We start from the raw sequence: 17,068 nt of genomic DNA, 5'->3' as shown, positions 1-17,068 counted from the left end.
ATGCATAATTCATTTTGTCGGAGAACATGTCCCGCAAACCTCATGCGTCGCTCTCTCACAATCTTACTAAAGGGTCGACTCCCAGTTCGGCATAGGATTTCCTTGATTTAAACCCGATCTCTATAACTGACTACTAAAATCTGTCTTAGCCATCTTTGTTGAGCCACATTTAGTGTTTTTCAATTTCGGCAGATGACTATTCACTACAGTTTATTAAGGGAGCCCTGCCACTGGTAAAATGTGTAACCACTCTTGAATACGCTCTTTAAACTCAAAACCCCTTTGGCTGCGTTCATAGATTTTATTGTGAGTAATTTGCTTTTATTTATATTGAAGAGGTACTTTTTAGCTTCAAACTCCACTGGAGGGGAGTTTAAACTAAAAATCCCTTTGACTACACTCAAAACTTAAGGGGGGGGGGATTTCATTTCGGGGGTGGGGGGGGGTTGAACCCCAAACCCCCCCTGGCTACGCCCATGATATATATATATATATATGTATATAAAGTAAAAAGACCTTGAACTTAACCTAGTGTGTACCTAGTTCTTTGTGAGTTGCTCACAATGTTATACAGCTTTGAAGGTGTATAAAATATAATAACTTTAAAAATCACTTCTACGGTTGCATCTTACAAGTTAACTGTTTTACTTTAAATGTATCATAAATTGAGTTGACTAAAAAACCAGTGGGAGATGCAATGAGTTAATTCTTTAGCCAACCCAAGACTTCACAAAACGAAATCTTGCACTCAGTATGTTGTATTATTTCACACAAACACTGTAATACACTGTAATACAAACAATATAATAGAGTTCACCACGATATTCATTTGTGTACAGCTTCTCTACACACATTCTTATTCAAAACAAATGTTCACACACATTTTCAATATCATTCACATTGTGGTCGCATTTACGATTTGTCGACTACAATTTTATCTGTCTTGCTAAATCTTTTGGGAGGGGAATAACGCATGAGCTTTTTCTTCAGTTATTGCCCTTGGAAGCGATTTCATCAGCGGTCATCTTGTACACGGCATTGTGGGCGGTCAGCAGCTTTGTCCAGGCTGTTTCTACTTCGGGTGTGGCCCGGTCCCCAAGACCGGACATCAAAAACTTGAGAAAAACAGTTTTGAGCTTCTGTAAACGACACAAAAAAAAAGTACTAACAAAATTATTTCTGGTGCAATAATAGATAGTAATGGCAATTTGCAATAAATAATATAGTATTACAATTTTTAAAAAATCCAATTCTAAAAGCTGAAAGACATTTTTTGTTAATAAAAGTACAAACACATAACAATGAAACTAGCTCTAAAATCTATGCTGCTACAATTAGCATATAAGTCTAAGCAAAGAATTCTTGTAATGTTTTTTACCAGGTTTTAATATATATGTTTATAATTTTTTGTATATGTCGAATAGCACACAAATGTATAAAGAGATTGTATTTTTTGAACCAACGTTGTTGAGAATAGTCTCTCATTAGTTTCTACATATTACTACCGATACTTTGATCATGATTGATTGTCACTGTAATGAGTTCTTAAACGATTGCAGGTCCATAAGATGAAGTTTAAGTTGTATCATTAAGTTGTTTCAGCAATACGTTATATCAGTTAAAATTGTATCAGTAGAAAGTTGAATGTTATCAAGAGATTCAAGTCAAGTTGTTATTAAATTGAAAGTCTACGTCTATGTATAGTTTGAAGATGTGCAATAAAGTCAAGTTGTTATTAAATTGAAAGTCTACGTCTATGTATAGTTTGAAGATGTGCAATAAAGTCAAGTTGTTATTAAATTGAAAGTCTACGTCTATGTATAGTTTGAAGATGTGCAATAAAGTCAAGTTGTTATTAAATTGAAAGTCTACGTCTATGTATAGTTTGAAGATGTGCAATAAAGTCAAGTTGTTATTGAATTGAAAGTCTACGTCTATGTATAGTTTGAAGATGTGCAATAAAGTCAAGTTGTTATTAAATTGAAAGTCTACGTCTATGTATAGTTTGAAGATGTGCAATAAAGTCAAGTTGTTATTGAATTGAAAGTCTACGTCTATGTATAGTTTGAAGATGTGCAATAAAGTCAAGTTGTTATTGAATTGAAAGTCTACGTCTATTTATAGTTTGAAGATGTGCAATAAAGTCAAGTTGTTATTAAATTGAAAGTCTACGTCTATGTATAGTTTGAAGATGTGCAATAAAGTCAAGTTGTTATTAAATTGAAAGTCTACGTCTATGTATAGTTTGAAGATGTGCAATAAAGTCAAGTTGTTATTAAATTGAAAGTCTACGTCTATGTATAGTTTGAAGATGTGCAATAAAGTCAAGTTGTTATTAAATTGAAAGTCTACGTCTATGTATAGTTTGAAGATGTGCAATAAAGTCAAGTTGTTATTAAATTGAAAGTCTACGTCTATGTATAGTTTGAAGATGTGCAATAAAGTCAAGTTGTTATTAAATTGAAAGTCTACGTCTATGTATAGTTTGAAGATGTGCAATAAAGTCAAGTTGTTATTAAATTGAAAGTCTACGTCTATGTATAGTTTGAAGATGTGCAATAAAGTCAAGTTGTTATTAAATTGAAAGTCTACGTCTATGTATAGTTTGAAGATGTGCAATAAAGTCAAGTTGTTATTGAATTGAAAGTCTACGTCTATGTATAGTTTGAAGATGTGCAATAAAGTCAAGTTGTTATTGAATTGAAAGTCTACGTCTATGTATAGTTTGAAGATGTGCAATAAAGTCAAGTTGTTATTAAATTGAAAGTCTACGTCTATGTATAGTTTGAAGATGTGCAATAAAGTCAAGTTGTTATTAAATTGAAAGTCTACGTCTATGTATAGTTTGAAGATGTGCAATAAAGTCAAGTTGTTATTGAATTGAAAGTCTACGTCTATGTATAGTTTGAAGATGTGCAATAAAGTCAGGTTGTTATTGAATTGAAAGTCTACGTCTATGTATAGTTTGAAGATGTGCAATAAAGTCAAGTTGTTATTGAATTGAAAGTCTACGTCTATGTATAGTTTGAAGATGTGCAATAAAGTCAAGTTGTTATTGAATTGAAAGTCTACGTCTATGTATAGTTTGAAGATGTGCAATAAAGTCAAGTTGTTATTGAATTGAAAGTCTACGTCTATGTATAGTTTGAAGATGTGCAATAAAGTCAAGTTGTTATTAAATTGAAAGTCTACGTCTATGTATAGTTTGAAGATGTGCAATAAAGTCAAGTTGTTATTGAATTGAAAGTCTACGTCTATGTATAGTTTGAAGATGTGCAATAAAGTCAAGTTGTTATTGAATTGAAAGTCTACGTCTATGTATAGTTTGAAGATGTGCAATAAAGTCAAGTTGTTATTAAATTGAAAGTCTACGTCTATGTATAGTTTGAAGATGTGCAATAAAGTCAAGTTGTTATTAAATTGAAAGTCTACGTCTATGTATAGTTTGAAGATGTGCAATAAAGTCAAGTTGTTATTAAATTGAAAGTCTACGTCTATGTATAGTTTGAAGATGTGCAATAAAGTCAAGTTGTTATTGAATTGAAAGTCTACGTCTATGTATAGTTTGAAGATGTGAAATAAAGTCAAGTTGTTATTGAATTGAAAGTCTACGTCTATGTATAGTTTGAAGATGTGCAATAAAGTCAAGTTGTTATTAAATTGAAAGTCTTCGTCTATGTATAGTTTGAAGATGTGCAATAAAGTCAAGTTGTTATTAAATTGAAAGTCTACGTCTATGTATAGTTTGAAGATGTGCAATAAAGTCAAGTTGTTATTAAATTGAAAGTCTACGTCTATGTATAGTTTGAAGATGTGCAATAAAGTCAAGTTGTTTTTGAATTGAAAGTCTACGTCTATGTATAGTTTGAAGATGTGCAATAAAGTCAAGTTGTTATTAAATTGAAAGTCTACGTCTATGTATAGTTTGAAGATGTGCAATAAAGTCAAGTTGTTATTGAATTGAAAGTCTACGTCTATGTATAGTTTGAAGATGTGCAATAAAGTCAAGTTGTTATTGAATTGAAAGTCTACGTCTATGTATAGTTTGAAGATGTGCAATAAAGTCAAGTTGTTATTGAATTGAAAGTCTACGTCTATGTATAGTTTGAAGATGTGCAATAAAGTCAAGTTGTTATTGAATTGAAAGTCTACGTCTATTTATAGTTTGAAGATGTGCAATAAAGTCAAGTTGTTATTAAATTGAAAGTCTACGTCTATGTATAGTTTGAAGATGTGCAATAAAGTCAAGTTGTTATTAAATTGAAAGTCTACGTCTATGTATAGTTTGAAGATGTGCAATAAAGTCAAGTTGTTATTAAATTGAAAGTCTACGTCTATGTATAGTTTGAAGATGTGCAATAAAGTCAAGTTGTTATTAAATTGAAAGTCTACGTCTATGTATAGTTTGAAGATGTGCAATAAAGTCAAGTTGTTATTAAATTGAAAGTCTACGTCTATGTATAGTTTGAAGATGTGCAATAAAGTCAAGTTGTTATTAAATTGAAAGTCTACGTCTATGTATAGTTTGAAGATGTGCAATAAAGTCAAGTTGTTATTAAATTGAAAGTCTACGTCTATGTATAGTTTGAAGATGTGCAATAAAGTCAAGTTGTTATTAAATTGAAAGTCTACGTCTATGTATAGTTTGAAGATGTGCAATAAAGTCAAGTTGTTATTAAATTGAAAGTCTACGTCTATGTATAGTTTGAAGATGTGCAATAAAGTCAAGTTGTTATTGAATTGAAAGTCTACGTCTATGTATAGTTTGAAGATGTGCAATAAAGTCAAGTTGTTATTGAATTGAAAGTCTACGTCTATGTATAGTTTGAAGATGTGCAATAATATCAAGTTGTTATTAAATTGAAAGTCTACGTCTATGTATAGTTTGAAGATGTGCAATAAAGTCAAGTTGTTATTAAATTGAAAGTCTACGTCTATGTATAGTTTGAAGATGTGCAATAAAGTCAAGTTGTTATTAAATTGAAAGTCTACGTCTATGTATAGTTTGAAGATGTGCAATAAAGTCAAGTTGTTATTGAATTGAAAGTCTACGTCTATGTATAGTTTGAAGATGTGCAATAAAGTCAGGTTGTTATTGAATTGAAAGTCTACGTCTATGTATAGTTTGAAGATGTGCAATAAAGTCAAGTTGTTATTGAATTGAAAGTCTACGTCTATGTATAGTTTGAAGATGTGCAATAAAGTCAAGTTGTTATTGAATTGAAAGTCTACGTCTATGTATAGTTTGAAGATGTGCAATAAAGTCAAGTTGTTATTAAATTGAAAGTCTACGTCTATGTATAGTTTGAAGATGTGCAATAAAGTCAAGTTGTTATTGAATTGAAAGTCTACGTCTATGTATAGTTTGAAGATGTGCAATAAAGTCAAGTTGTTATTAAATTGAAAGTCTACGTCTATGTATAGTTTGAAGATGTGCAATAAAGTCAAGTTGTTATTAAATTGAAAGTCTACGTCTATGTATAGTTTGAAGATGTGCAATAAAGTCAAGTTGTTATTAAATTGAAAGTCTACGTCTATGTATAGTTTGAAGATGTGCAATAAAGTCAAGTTGTTATTGAATTGAAAGTCTACGTCTATGTATAGTTTGAAGATGTGCAATAAAGTCAAGTTGTTATTAAATTGAAAGTCTACGTCTATGTATAGTTTGAAGATGTGCAATAAAGTCAAGTTGTTATTAAATTGAAAGTCTACGTCTATGTATAGTTTGAAGATGTGCAATAAAGTCAAGTTGTTATTGAATTGAAAGTCTACGTCTATGTATAGTTTGAAGATGTGCAATAAAGTCAAGTTGTTATTGAATTGAAAGTCTACGTCTATGTATAGTTTGAAGATGTGCAATAAAGTCAAGTTGTTATTGAATTGAAAGTCTACGTCTATGTATAGTTTGAAGATGTGCAATAAAGTCAAGTTGTTATTGAATTGAAAGTCTACGTCTATGTATAGTTTGAAGATGTGCAATAAAGTCAAGTTGTTATTGAATTGAAAGTCTACGTCTATGTATAGTTTGAAGATGTGCAATAAAGTCAAGTTGTTATTGAATTGAAAGTCTACGTCTATGTATAGTTTGAAGATGTGCAATAAAGTCAAGTTGTTATTGAATTGAAAGTCTACGTCTATGTATAGTTTGAAGATGTGCAATAAAGTCAAGTTGTTTTTGAATTGAAAGTCTACGTCTATGTATAGTTTGAAGATGTGCAATAAAGTCAAGTTGTTATTGAATTGAAAGTCTACGTCTATGTATAGTTTGAAGATGTGCAATAAAGTCAAGTTTTTATTGAATTGAAAGTCTACGTCTATGTATAGTTTGAAGATGTGCAATAAAGTCAAGTTGTTATTAAATTGAAAGTCTACGTCTATGTATAGTTTGAAGATGTGCAATAAAGTCAAGTTGTTATTAAATTGAAAGTCTACGTCTATGTATAGTTTGAAGATGTGCAATAAAGTCAAGTTGTTATTAAATTGAAAGTCTACGTCTATGTATAGTTTGAAGATGTGCAATAAAGTCAAGTTGTTATTAAATTGAAAGTCTACGTCTATGTATAGTTTGAAGATGTGCAATAAAGTCAAGTTGTTATTGAATTGAAAGTCTACGTCTATGTATAGTTTGAAGATGTGCAATAAAGTCAAGTTGTTATTGAATTGAAAGTCTACGTCTATGTATAGTTTGAAGATGTGCAATAAAGTCAAGTTGTTATTGAATTGAAAGTCTACGTCTATGTATAGTTTGAAGATGTGCAATAAAGTCAAGTTGTTATTGAATTGAAAGTCTACTTCTATGTATAGTTTGAAGATGTGCAATAAAGTCAAGTTGTTATTGAATTGAAAGTCTACGTCTATGTATAGTTTGAAGATGTGCAATAAAGTCAAGTTGTTATTGAATTGAAAGTCTACGTCTATGTATAGTTTGAAGATGTGCAATAAAGTCAAGTTGTTATTAAATTGAAAGTCTACGTCTATGTATAGTTTGAAGATGTGCAATAAAGTCAAGTTGTTATTGAATTGAAAGTCTACGTCTATGTATAGTTTGAAGATGTGCAATAAAGTCAAGTTGTTATTGAATTGAAAGTCTACGTCTATGTATAGTTTGAAGATGTGCAATAAAGTCAAGTTGTTATTGAATTGAAAGTCTACGTCTATGTATAGTTTGAAGATGTGCAATAAAGTCAACTTGTTATTGAATTGAAAGTCTACGTCTATGTATAGTTTGAAGATGTGCAATAAAGTCAAGTTGTTATTGAATTGAAAGTCTACGTCTATGTATAGTTTGAAGATGTGCAATAAAGTCAAGTTGTTATTGAATTGAAAGTCTACGTCTATGTATAGTTTGAAGATGTGCAATAAAGTCAAGTTGTTATTGAATTGAAAGTCTACGTCTATGTATAGTTTGAAGATGTGCAATAAAGTCAAGTTGTTATTGAATTGAAAGTCTACGTCTATGTATAGTTTGAAGATGTGCAATAAAGTCAAGTTGTTATTGAATTGAAAGTCTACGTCTATGTATAGTTTGAAGATGTGCAATACAGAAGGAAGAAAAGAACTCGGAGGTTTCTTCAGTGTGTCGTCAAGTTATTTATAGACATCCCCGGCAAGATGATTCTGTTTGTGCCATTGTTAATATAAGAAGAAAAGATACAATATGTATTGATGGAATAATAATAATACATCACTGATAAATATTTGGCAATAACGAAATGTAAATTATCACAGTTAGTGCCGCTTTGTTTGTGTACTCCAGTAGTTTAAGTTTAAGGCATTCTACCCAAATTATGCGTTTTTTTTAACAACAAATCTATTATAGGGGAATAGCAGTCTAATGAAACTACAAATCTAAAGGAGATAAAGAGAGAGAAAGGGCGAGAGATCGATATAGAGGTCGATAGGGAGAAAGACAGGGAGACAGAGAAGGAAAGAAAGACGGGGGGGGGGTCGTTTCAATTCAACATAACAGAGAATAGAACGAGAACGCAGAAGAAGAAGATAATAGATTTATCGTGCTAAAAAGTATGCTAGAGGGGAGTTTTGAAACGTTCCAGACAAAATAAACAACATATCGCCTAGGAATATATCAACAGGCGTAGCCGGTGTGTAATGCCTATAAAAAGAAGTGGGATAAGTGAAAAGTAGAATTTACTTCAAAGTCTTCCACAGTTATCCCCCTTCCAATGTGTGACACTGCAATCTTTTGCACGAGGCCGACCAAGTTTTCGGAATCTTCCACATTCTCCACATACGAAGTCAGGGCGTACATCACACTGGTGGCGTGCGCTTTCAACTTTGCGCTGGTGCGTAATTCCTCTATGGACTTGCCCTTGAAGAGCGAGAAGTAGTTTTGCATGTAAGGGTAGGCCAAGAAAAGTCTGGGAAGAGAAAGAAAAGTATTTTAATTATCGATTTCTTTTTCTGAATACAAGAGAGAGAATGAAGGGGTGGAGTGGTGTAACACATTGAGTCATGTGGCCTTTGAGAATATGTCAAAAGAAAAAAGGCAATCATTCTTTGAATTAAGAAATACTAAACAAAAATATGCTTTTCTATTCATTTCCATACCGTTATTCTTATTTTGAAATTGAAATTAAATAAATATAGATCAATATCCCTAAACTGATTTCTAGAAATCAACATTCAGACATCGATCTAGACAGATCTATATTCAGAAATTGATCGACAGCCAATGTGGATAGAACTACAAACATTCATCGGCGCACGTAGACTTCAGTGTTAGAGAAAAACAGGCTAAGGAAGGAGGGTTGGTTCAAAAGTAGGCTCATATCGTTTCTTTTCAATGGGAAATCGGCAGAGGCGTTTGTCATAAGTAGATTGATTTAGAAGTAGATAGAAGCAGCGTGGAAATAGAGGTGGGTGGTAAAGAGAGCAATACTTAGTTTAAATCAACGCCATTCTTTCCTTTCAATTTTAGTGACATTTTTAGCTAAGGGATTGGGCTGCAATTTCTGCTGAAAGGCTAAACTGTTACAAAGAAACACAAAATAACAGTACAAACATTTTAAAAAATTGAATTAATTCTGTTAATAACTATAAGTAGACAAGCTTCGAGGAAGATATTAAAAAACGAATGGTTTATATCTTCATGCTACTGAAGATGGAGATCAGAATTGATGTTTATAGAATACTCTTTAATGTAGAGAAAATATAAAAATGCATGATTAAGCAATTTTCTTACTGAATGAAAAATTCCAAGCCGTTCTCTTTCACTTTGCTTCTATCGGCTATCGGCGCCCAGGTCTGAATGATAAGCTCTTTTTCTCTCTTTGTCAAGCCTGTCGTTGGGTCTGGGGTGGCGTCGTACTGTGGTGCTGCTGGAGCCGCCCAGCTCATGAGATATGAAACAAGACCTCCCATTCTTTCACTGTCTTGGTCAGGATGCCTTTAGTTTGTTGAATTTGTTGCTGTGGGATAACGTGGTCAAGTTTTGAATGAAACCGTTTGGTATTACGACTTAGCTTTCATACACACACAGACTCTCTTGATCCTTCCACAAAACAGAAAGACTTGGGAAAACAGTTTTAAAAAATAAGCGAATACAATAAGATGATTCAAGTTAAAAGGCTCAATGGGAGAGCATTATGAAATGCAATATGATACGCGGGATAGCAAAAAAAGGAGAAAGTTCCAGAAAGACAGAAAGAGAAGGAAAGAGATAGAAGGGGAGGTAGAAAGAGAAGGAAAGAGATAGAAGGGGAGGTAGAAAGAGAAGGAAAGAGATAGAAGGGGAGGTAGAAAGAGAAGGAAAGATAGAGAAAGAGATAGAGAGAGGAAGGAAGGAAGATTTTTATTAAATTTACGAGGTTCTGAAATGATGAGTATCCGAAGAACCAATTGATAGTAGAGATCTCGTTAAGTGAGAAATCTATGCCGGTGCTTGCAGGGTTGAGGTCTAGAGCCTTTCTATTTTCGGATGCTTTAACCGTAGGTAATCTATCATAGCCACCCGCTCCATCATAACTGCGTAAGTCGTTGCGAAGTGGGCGACTTCTGTCAATCAAGACTAGAAACGAATTTTAAAAATATGTGTTCGCTCCTTACTCGGTCAGACAGTACTCGTTGACCAGGAAAGTGAAAAGGATCAAGATTAACTATTTACCGACCCATCTTTCTGAAATACCCGCATCAACTAAAATTACTAAATGAACACACCTGCAGGATGCAGACACGGCTCCTTTAGGTATTATTGCCCGGTAACGCTTTCTCATGATGTCGAATTTCACACGAGAGTCACACGAGTAACTTTAATACTTGCTAAGGTTAAAGACATTTTAAGGTGTGTCCCCCAGTGACGTTAGCTAATGGAGTCCCCCTCCTCTCAACTTTCCCCAAATATAGGTCCAAATAAAAACTATCCGTGGGTTTGTTCATTGTGTGAACTAATAATCTAGATTCACTGGCAGTTACGCAGACAATTACAAAATACTTTTTAAAATGTAGATAGGTTACTGAACATGACATTTACAAATAATGTAAAAACATTTTTTACATTTGCATAACAATCAATGAATGTATGCAATGAGCTCAATATGTTAGGATTTAACAAAAAGAAGAAAACAAACCGCACCGGGTGATACCGACCCTAGTGACGCCACAGCTTCGGTGTAATGCTAAAATTCGCTTTAAAGTCTATAACTCTGTATCATGCGCTGTTGTTTGCGGGGATGGGTAAACAAAGGATGCGAAGTGACACCTAGAAGTAGAAGCACTCCTGTATTCTTCCCAGTGCAAGTTACTATGTTTATCATCTCTACCCTTGGGGTGAAATCAACGATTGACTTGTTAATTGTTGTGACATTTCACGGCAAAGATTTTAAATTTGGGTGTCTAAAAACAACTCGTTGACGTGACTGTGTTACGGAGGGAAAAAAAAAGCATTAGCTCAAAATAGTTTTTAAAATGGTCGATGATTTGAAGTGAACGAGACGCCAAGCTTTATAAAGCTACACCACAATGTCAAGGAGATATGATACATTGGAATACAAATGAAACACGTTAGTTTGTTTCAATCGTTACCATGGAGAGGAACATCCAAACTAACAAACAGAATAGACATTTGTTAAAGTCGAGATACATCAATCACACAGATTCACACTTTGTAACAGAGTGTCCTAACACTAATGCAGCCTGCTAATCCTAATGTAGGATGTTCAGTAACAATGTCTATAGACAACGAACATTCAACCGAAACAAAAAAAAGTCAAAAGCGACATGAGGTTTAGGAAAAGATTTCGAAGATTTCATTATCATTGTCTTTTTTTTTTAAAGAGTTATGTTTTTATTCTGTTTTGTTAATTGAATTTGAAGAATATCAGTAGACAATGTACCCCAACGAAGATCATTTTTTACAATACCTCTATTCAACTCTTTCTATTTTGTGGAAACTGAGTGGGCTCAAAAACCAAGACACGGATCTCGAAATGGCTCTATTTTTTCTAGAAATTTGACGGTTGCTGTATATTGTTGGAAAAGAATTACTAGCTCATTGGCCACATTGGATAAACTCTAGTTCGACCGTTATAATTTTTCAAAGTATAAAAAGAAATTTTATTTTTTTTTAAATATAAATCTAACATTCATTAGTTATTATATAAGATAAGATAAGGTAAAAGAATAGCTTATTAATTGTATAAAGGAGGTAGGCCTATTGTTTAAAAAAAAAGTATTTAAAAAAAAATTTGTTGTTAAGAAAGTTACATAATAAAAAGTAAGGTCACGATGTGTGTATATATATGAGTGATCTTACAATGAACTATTAAACTAAGTCAGGTTACTAGATTTAGTGCTACAAAATGTAGGCCTACGAATGATTCAATATTCAAAGTCATTCATCTAGGCTGACAGTTAAAATCAGAAAGAAATCACTGTCCAAAATATAAATTAATAAAGGGGAATCATTTTTAAATACCTGCGTATCTCCTCTTGAAAATAACGACTGTAAAATAGATCCACAAATAGAATTGAAAAGTCTAAAATCCACAGAGTGTGCCCTTAAATGAATACGTCCAGGTGTCAACGGACCTCGACACTATTTGTAATCCTATTCATAAATTTACAAGGTCAAGGTTGGTCTTTCGTGACGAAGGTCCAGCCAATAGCGTCATATGTAAGCGTCACAAATTCAGAACAATCGAGTTCAAGGTGGCCACTCTTAGGCCAGTGTTGCAATGTCCACCACAACCAAATTGACTGCCCCATTTATATGTTTCTTGCTAATGGCGGCGGGGATGTTTTAGCTCTGAAGTTACTATTTATAGAGCTATTAGCTGCGTGAAACTTCACGACCATGACAGCGTATCGAGAACAGACACGCACCCGCGCACATACACACACCAATTAAACGAAAAGTGTGCTGGATGCGTTTAAATATCAGCGTTATAATGAATCCCATAATCTATTTTTTATTGCCCGAGCAGTTGGTACAGAACGTTGAGTCCTTTCTATTTCCATTACCAGAAAAAGTAGGCCTATTATGAGAGAATGATCTAGAAGTTATGCTTACATTTTAATAGTAAGTAATGCTAGTTAGTCTTAAAAAACAATAAAATGTAAAGTGAACAATGTAATATATAAGCAATATCTGTATTTAGTGGAGAAATAGACCAACATAATGTATATTGGAAATTCCTTCTTACAAAGCTTACATTCAATTGATTCTGTCTTGTAAACATTTTGAACACGTTTTTTCTCCCCCCACAAATTCTCGAATCAAGTTGAAACTTTCCACAATTATTTATTGAAAATTACAAAATTAACAAACAAAATTTAAATTAATTTAAAAAAAATAATCAATTAGTAAGTTGATTACTGATAATTAATTACTTTCTTTGATAATAACAAGGGGAATTAATCCTTCACTATTAACAGATATGGCTAAATAAATGTCTGAAAGCCTAGATAGAGAGGGACCCAAAATTGGCCTCCGCAAAACTTGGATAAGACTAAATTTGTGCGAGTGGGATATAAGGGAAAAGGGTGTCCCGTCAGACTTGACTTGCGAGTCAGAGCTTGAAGAGTTCAAATACCTAGGCAGCGTCATAGCAAACGATGGGAGTGCCTACCATGAAGTAGCGGGAAAGGCAAGGAGCTTTTTCAAAGGCTAAGGTATATTTGGACAAGCCAAGCCGTTGGATTTAAGACACAAATACACATACTTAACACAATCATCATCCCAACAGCAACGTATGAATGAACAAAATTGAGAAAAAACTAAATGTGAATAAAACATGACTAAGACATAGAAATCCTAATCCGAATTGGGAGTCGATCACTTAGCGAGGTTGTAACAGAGCGTCGCATAAAGTTTGAGGGGCATGTCATCCGACTCAATGAATTACGCATACCAAGAGTTGCAATTACCAAAACGAGGAAAGCGCAAACAGGGACGTCCATGTATAACTTGGCGCCATACTTTCATGGAGGACCTCAGAGCAGTGGACATCGGGTGGGAAGAGGCTTCAGACATTGCCAGTGACTGATCTGTTTGGAGACAGCTTGCCGCTCAATGCGCTGAATGGCGCGGGAGGATCCAAGTCTAAATAAGTCTAAGAAAGTAATATGCGGTTTTGTCCCTTTGTATAATTGTACACGTTATTTCTCCAACACCCATTCTTGAAACTTGAAAGTGAAGCAATTAAAAAGTTAACCAATTAGTCAATTATTGGTAATGAATTACTTAGTACACTATTGATTAAGAGAAATAAATCTTCTTGTAAGTAAAACTATGTTACCGGTGTAAGTAAAATGGTAATTGGTTCTAAATTGACAAGGAAAGGATTCCATTGTCTACCGTGGAAACGCCCTCGACTTCAGTATCTTCCCGTCCACTGATTGTTGACACACGAGGGACGGATTTGAAATTCTGGTTTTAATTTGTGACGGTCTCTCGTCATCGATCTGGGGAACAACTAAACCAGGAAATTCAGAGTTGTCTCCGCTTTTCTTCTACCCTATATGAGGACTGAGGAGCGCTCCACTTATTGCACACAGTTTCACTATTGCATTCTCGCTCTCTCTCTCTCTCTCTCTCTCTCTCTCTCACACACACACACACACACTAAAGGACAAAAACACACATGTCGAACAAACACAAGGCCCATCACTCATACAGTAACCAGAGAAATAAAAAGACTCAAGAGAAGAAGGGGGAAAAAAAAAGAAAGCAAAATAATATATCAGAAAATATTCCAAAGTATTCTTTTAAAAAACACAGTAGAACAGACAGAGAAAGAGAGAGAGAGAGAGAGAGAGAGAGAGAGAGAGCGAGAGAGAGAGAGAGAGACTAAGGCAAAGAGAAATGAAAGACAGAGCGAGACAATGGTTGACAAAGACTGCGCTCTGAAACTCGTGCTAAAGAAAGAATGGAAATAGATTCTGAACAAAGCCAGCCACTTTCTATTGACTTTCTCTTCCTGACAAACGTAACGATTAAGTTCTATTTTGAAACATGAAATAATGAGAAACACTTTTTCAAACAATAATCCTCACGTGATATTATCCCTACAAAGTATTACAACTTTTTAAATGATTGTAGTGAAAATATGATTGGTTTAATCCTAATACGTTTTCAGAAATGTAGACCTACTAGACCATTTTTTTTTGATACATGAAAATGAATTCAGAGATTTTTCGCTTCTTTTTTTTTATGTTTTTTTTGACAAAATTAAAAAGAGATTTGAACATTTAATTCTTTCTTTCTTTAGCGTTTTCTTTTCAGTAAGATAATTTTTCTTTTACCATACCTACGCTTATGCCAATGTGGTCAAGGCTCAAGCCAGAAGACATGCTACCCTACCGTAGCCTTCTCTTCTATTCAAACTGATATACAGGTAATATATGAATGACTGGTTGACTCTACAGACCTAGACGATTTGACTCCCTTTGTTTAGGGATTGTAGATGACCTTGTCACGTCTTTGTTTGCTTTATTTATTGTTAGATCATCGACTTGTTTTTTATTTCCAGGGATTGGTCGGTAGCTAAAGATATCTCCCTTTCGATATATATTAATATCATATAATATATATGTATATATCTGTCTGCCTGTCTGACAACCACATCAATTATCAGTGTACAGAAGACAAACACAATGAATTACCAGTGTAAAGAAGACAACCACATTGAATAGCCAGTATACGGAAGACAACCACATTGAATAGCCAGTGTAAAGAAGACAGCCACATTGAATTACCAGTGTAAAGAAGACAACCACATTGAATTGCCAGTATACGGATGACAACCACATTGAATCGTCAGTGTAAAGAAGACAACAACATTGAAATGCCAGTGTAAAGAAGACAACCACATTGAATTACCAGTCTTAAGAAGACAACCACATTGAAATGCCAGTATACGGAAGACAACCACATTGAATTGCCAGTGTAAAGAAGACAACCACATTGAATTACCAGTGTAAAGAAGACAACCACATTGAATTGCAAGTGTAAAGAAGACAACCACATTGAATCGCCAGTGTAAAGAAGATAACCACATTGAATTACCAGTGTAAAGAAGACAACCACATGGAATAGCCAGTATACGGAAGACAACCACATTGAATAACCAGTGTAAAGAAGACAACCACATTGAATAACCAGTGTAAAGAACACTGGCGGATCCAGGGGGGGGCGGTAGGGGCGATCGCCCCCCCCCCACTCGGCCGACCCCCCCCCCCCGAAGGGCGGACGAATTTTAGTATAGAATTTGTATACGAATTTATTACTTATGTTAATAATATACACTAATTATTTATATTTCAACCTATTTTTAGATTATTTCGCTCCCCCTTCTAGTATTTTGGCCGATGTGGTAGGGTCGGGAGGGGGCGATGGCATCAATCCGCCCCCCCCCCCCCTACCATCATAAACTTTCAAGTGAGGGGGGCGGTCCTATTTATTTGTAGAAATCACAGCTTGCTAACAGAATCAATTAAATATCTATATGATTAAAACTTGTTATTGGTACATTAACCGGTCTTTATATTACGCCGTTCACCTGTTGGCGATTGGGAAGGAGAGAGCGAATACCTCTACTGCCCTTCCCGGTCCTACTTTTATGGAGAAATCATAGTATGTGAACAAAATTAGTCGAATATTTATATAATATAAATAGGTGGAAGTGCGATACATGCAATCACCTTCCCTCCATCAGACAAACCAATACTTTTTCTTTTTGTATTACAGTAAGAAATTACAAAATTTAAAAAATCTGTCACTAATATAATTTATATCTATATTATAAAGTAGAATGTGAGGTGTATGTATGTATGTATGTATGTTTGGATGTATGTTATTTATAGACATCAAAACCGCTTGACCAATCTTGATAAAACTAGGCAGGAATGTTCCTTGGGTACTAACTTAGACCGTAGTGTAAGTATTGTAGCCCTAAAACAAACTTAAGACCCTCAAAAAAAAAAAAAAGTTGTCCGACTCTATTACAGCTATAGTATTTTATGGATCTAGGCCATGTCTACAATGTTGACATGAGAAAAAGATAGAAAGGATTTAGACCTAGATCTAATTTTAAGAAATATACTCTGCGCAGATAGTTTTTTACTTTGACACATGAAAATACAAAAGAAGATACATTGATTTCATTATATAATAAAATTAACCTTCAATTTTGTGTTTCAAAAGCATTTTTTACATAAATTAGTTCTTGATATCTGTGACTACAGATTTCCTGGCGAACATTCTATCATTAGATAATACCGTAATGAATCGCGTACTAATAATTAATTCGTTTAATTGTTTACTTTATAATCCCATCCCTAGATCTAAAACTCTAATTCAACTCTAAGATGATAAAACTTCTCTTCGCACAGATAGTTTTATCTTATCTTATCTTATATAATACAGACGTTACTTCAAAAAAGAAGATGATTACGTCCTACGCGTCATGCATTTAGTCATGCATATTAACCAATGACTTAAATTCTGCCAAGTCACTGGTTTTCCTGGCTAGCTCAGGCAACCCATTCCATGCTCTAATAGCACTAGGGAAGAAGGAGTATTTGTACAAATTTGTCCTAGCATATGGGACGA

General features: G+C 33.9%; 1 protein-coding gene across 3 annotated transcripts in view; it reads right to left on the bottom strand.

Annotated features, from left to right (window-relative positions):
• Positions 1-756: 756 nt before the first annotated feature.
• LOC106054046 (globin-like) overlaps positions 757-17,068 on the bottom strand; it is a 38,658-nt gene continuing 22,346 nt past the window's right edge. For 2 of the 3 annotated variants that reach the window (XM_056027005.1, XM_056027004.1), the window contains exons 2-4: positions 9,203-9,428; positions 8,153-8,378; positions 757-1,139 (exon numbers count right to left, since the gene is read on the bottom strand). In XM_056027005.1, the coding sequence (XP_055882980.1) occupies positions 987-1,139; positions 8,153-8,378; positions 9,203-9,381 (558 nt within the window). In that variant the 5' untranslated portion in view covers positions 9,382-9,428 and the 3' untranslated portion in view covers positions 757-986. Of the gene's footprint in view, positions 1,140-8,152; positions 8,379-9,202; positions 9,429-11,932; positions 11,957-17,068 lie in introns of those variants that run through there. The other variant, XM_056027006.1, reaches the window with a different exon arrangement.

This window comes from Biomphalaria glabrata, chromosome 4 (assembly GCF_947242115.1).
Source record: "Biomphalaria glabrata chromosome 4, xgBioGlab47.1, whole genome shotgun sequence".
NCBI lineage: Eukaryota > Metazoa > Mollusca > Gastropoda > Planorbidae > Biomphalaria > Biomphalaria glabrata.
Note: the sequence above shows the minus strand (reverse complement) of the source record. Positions and strands in the feature narration are given on the sequence as shown.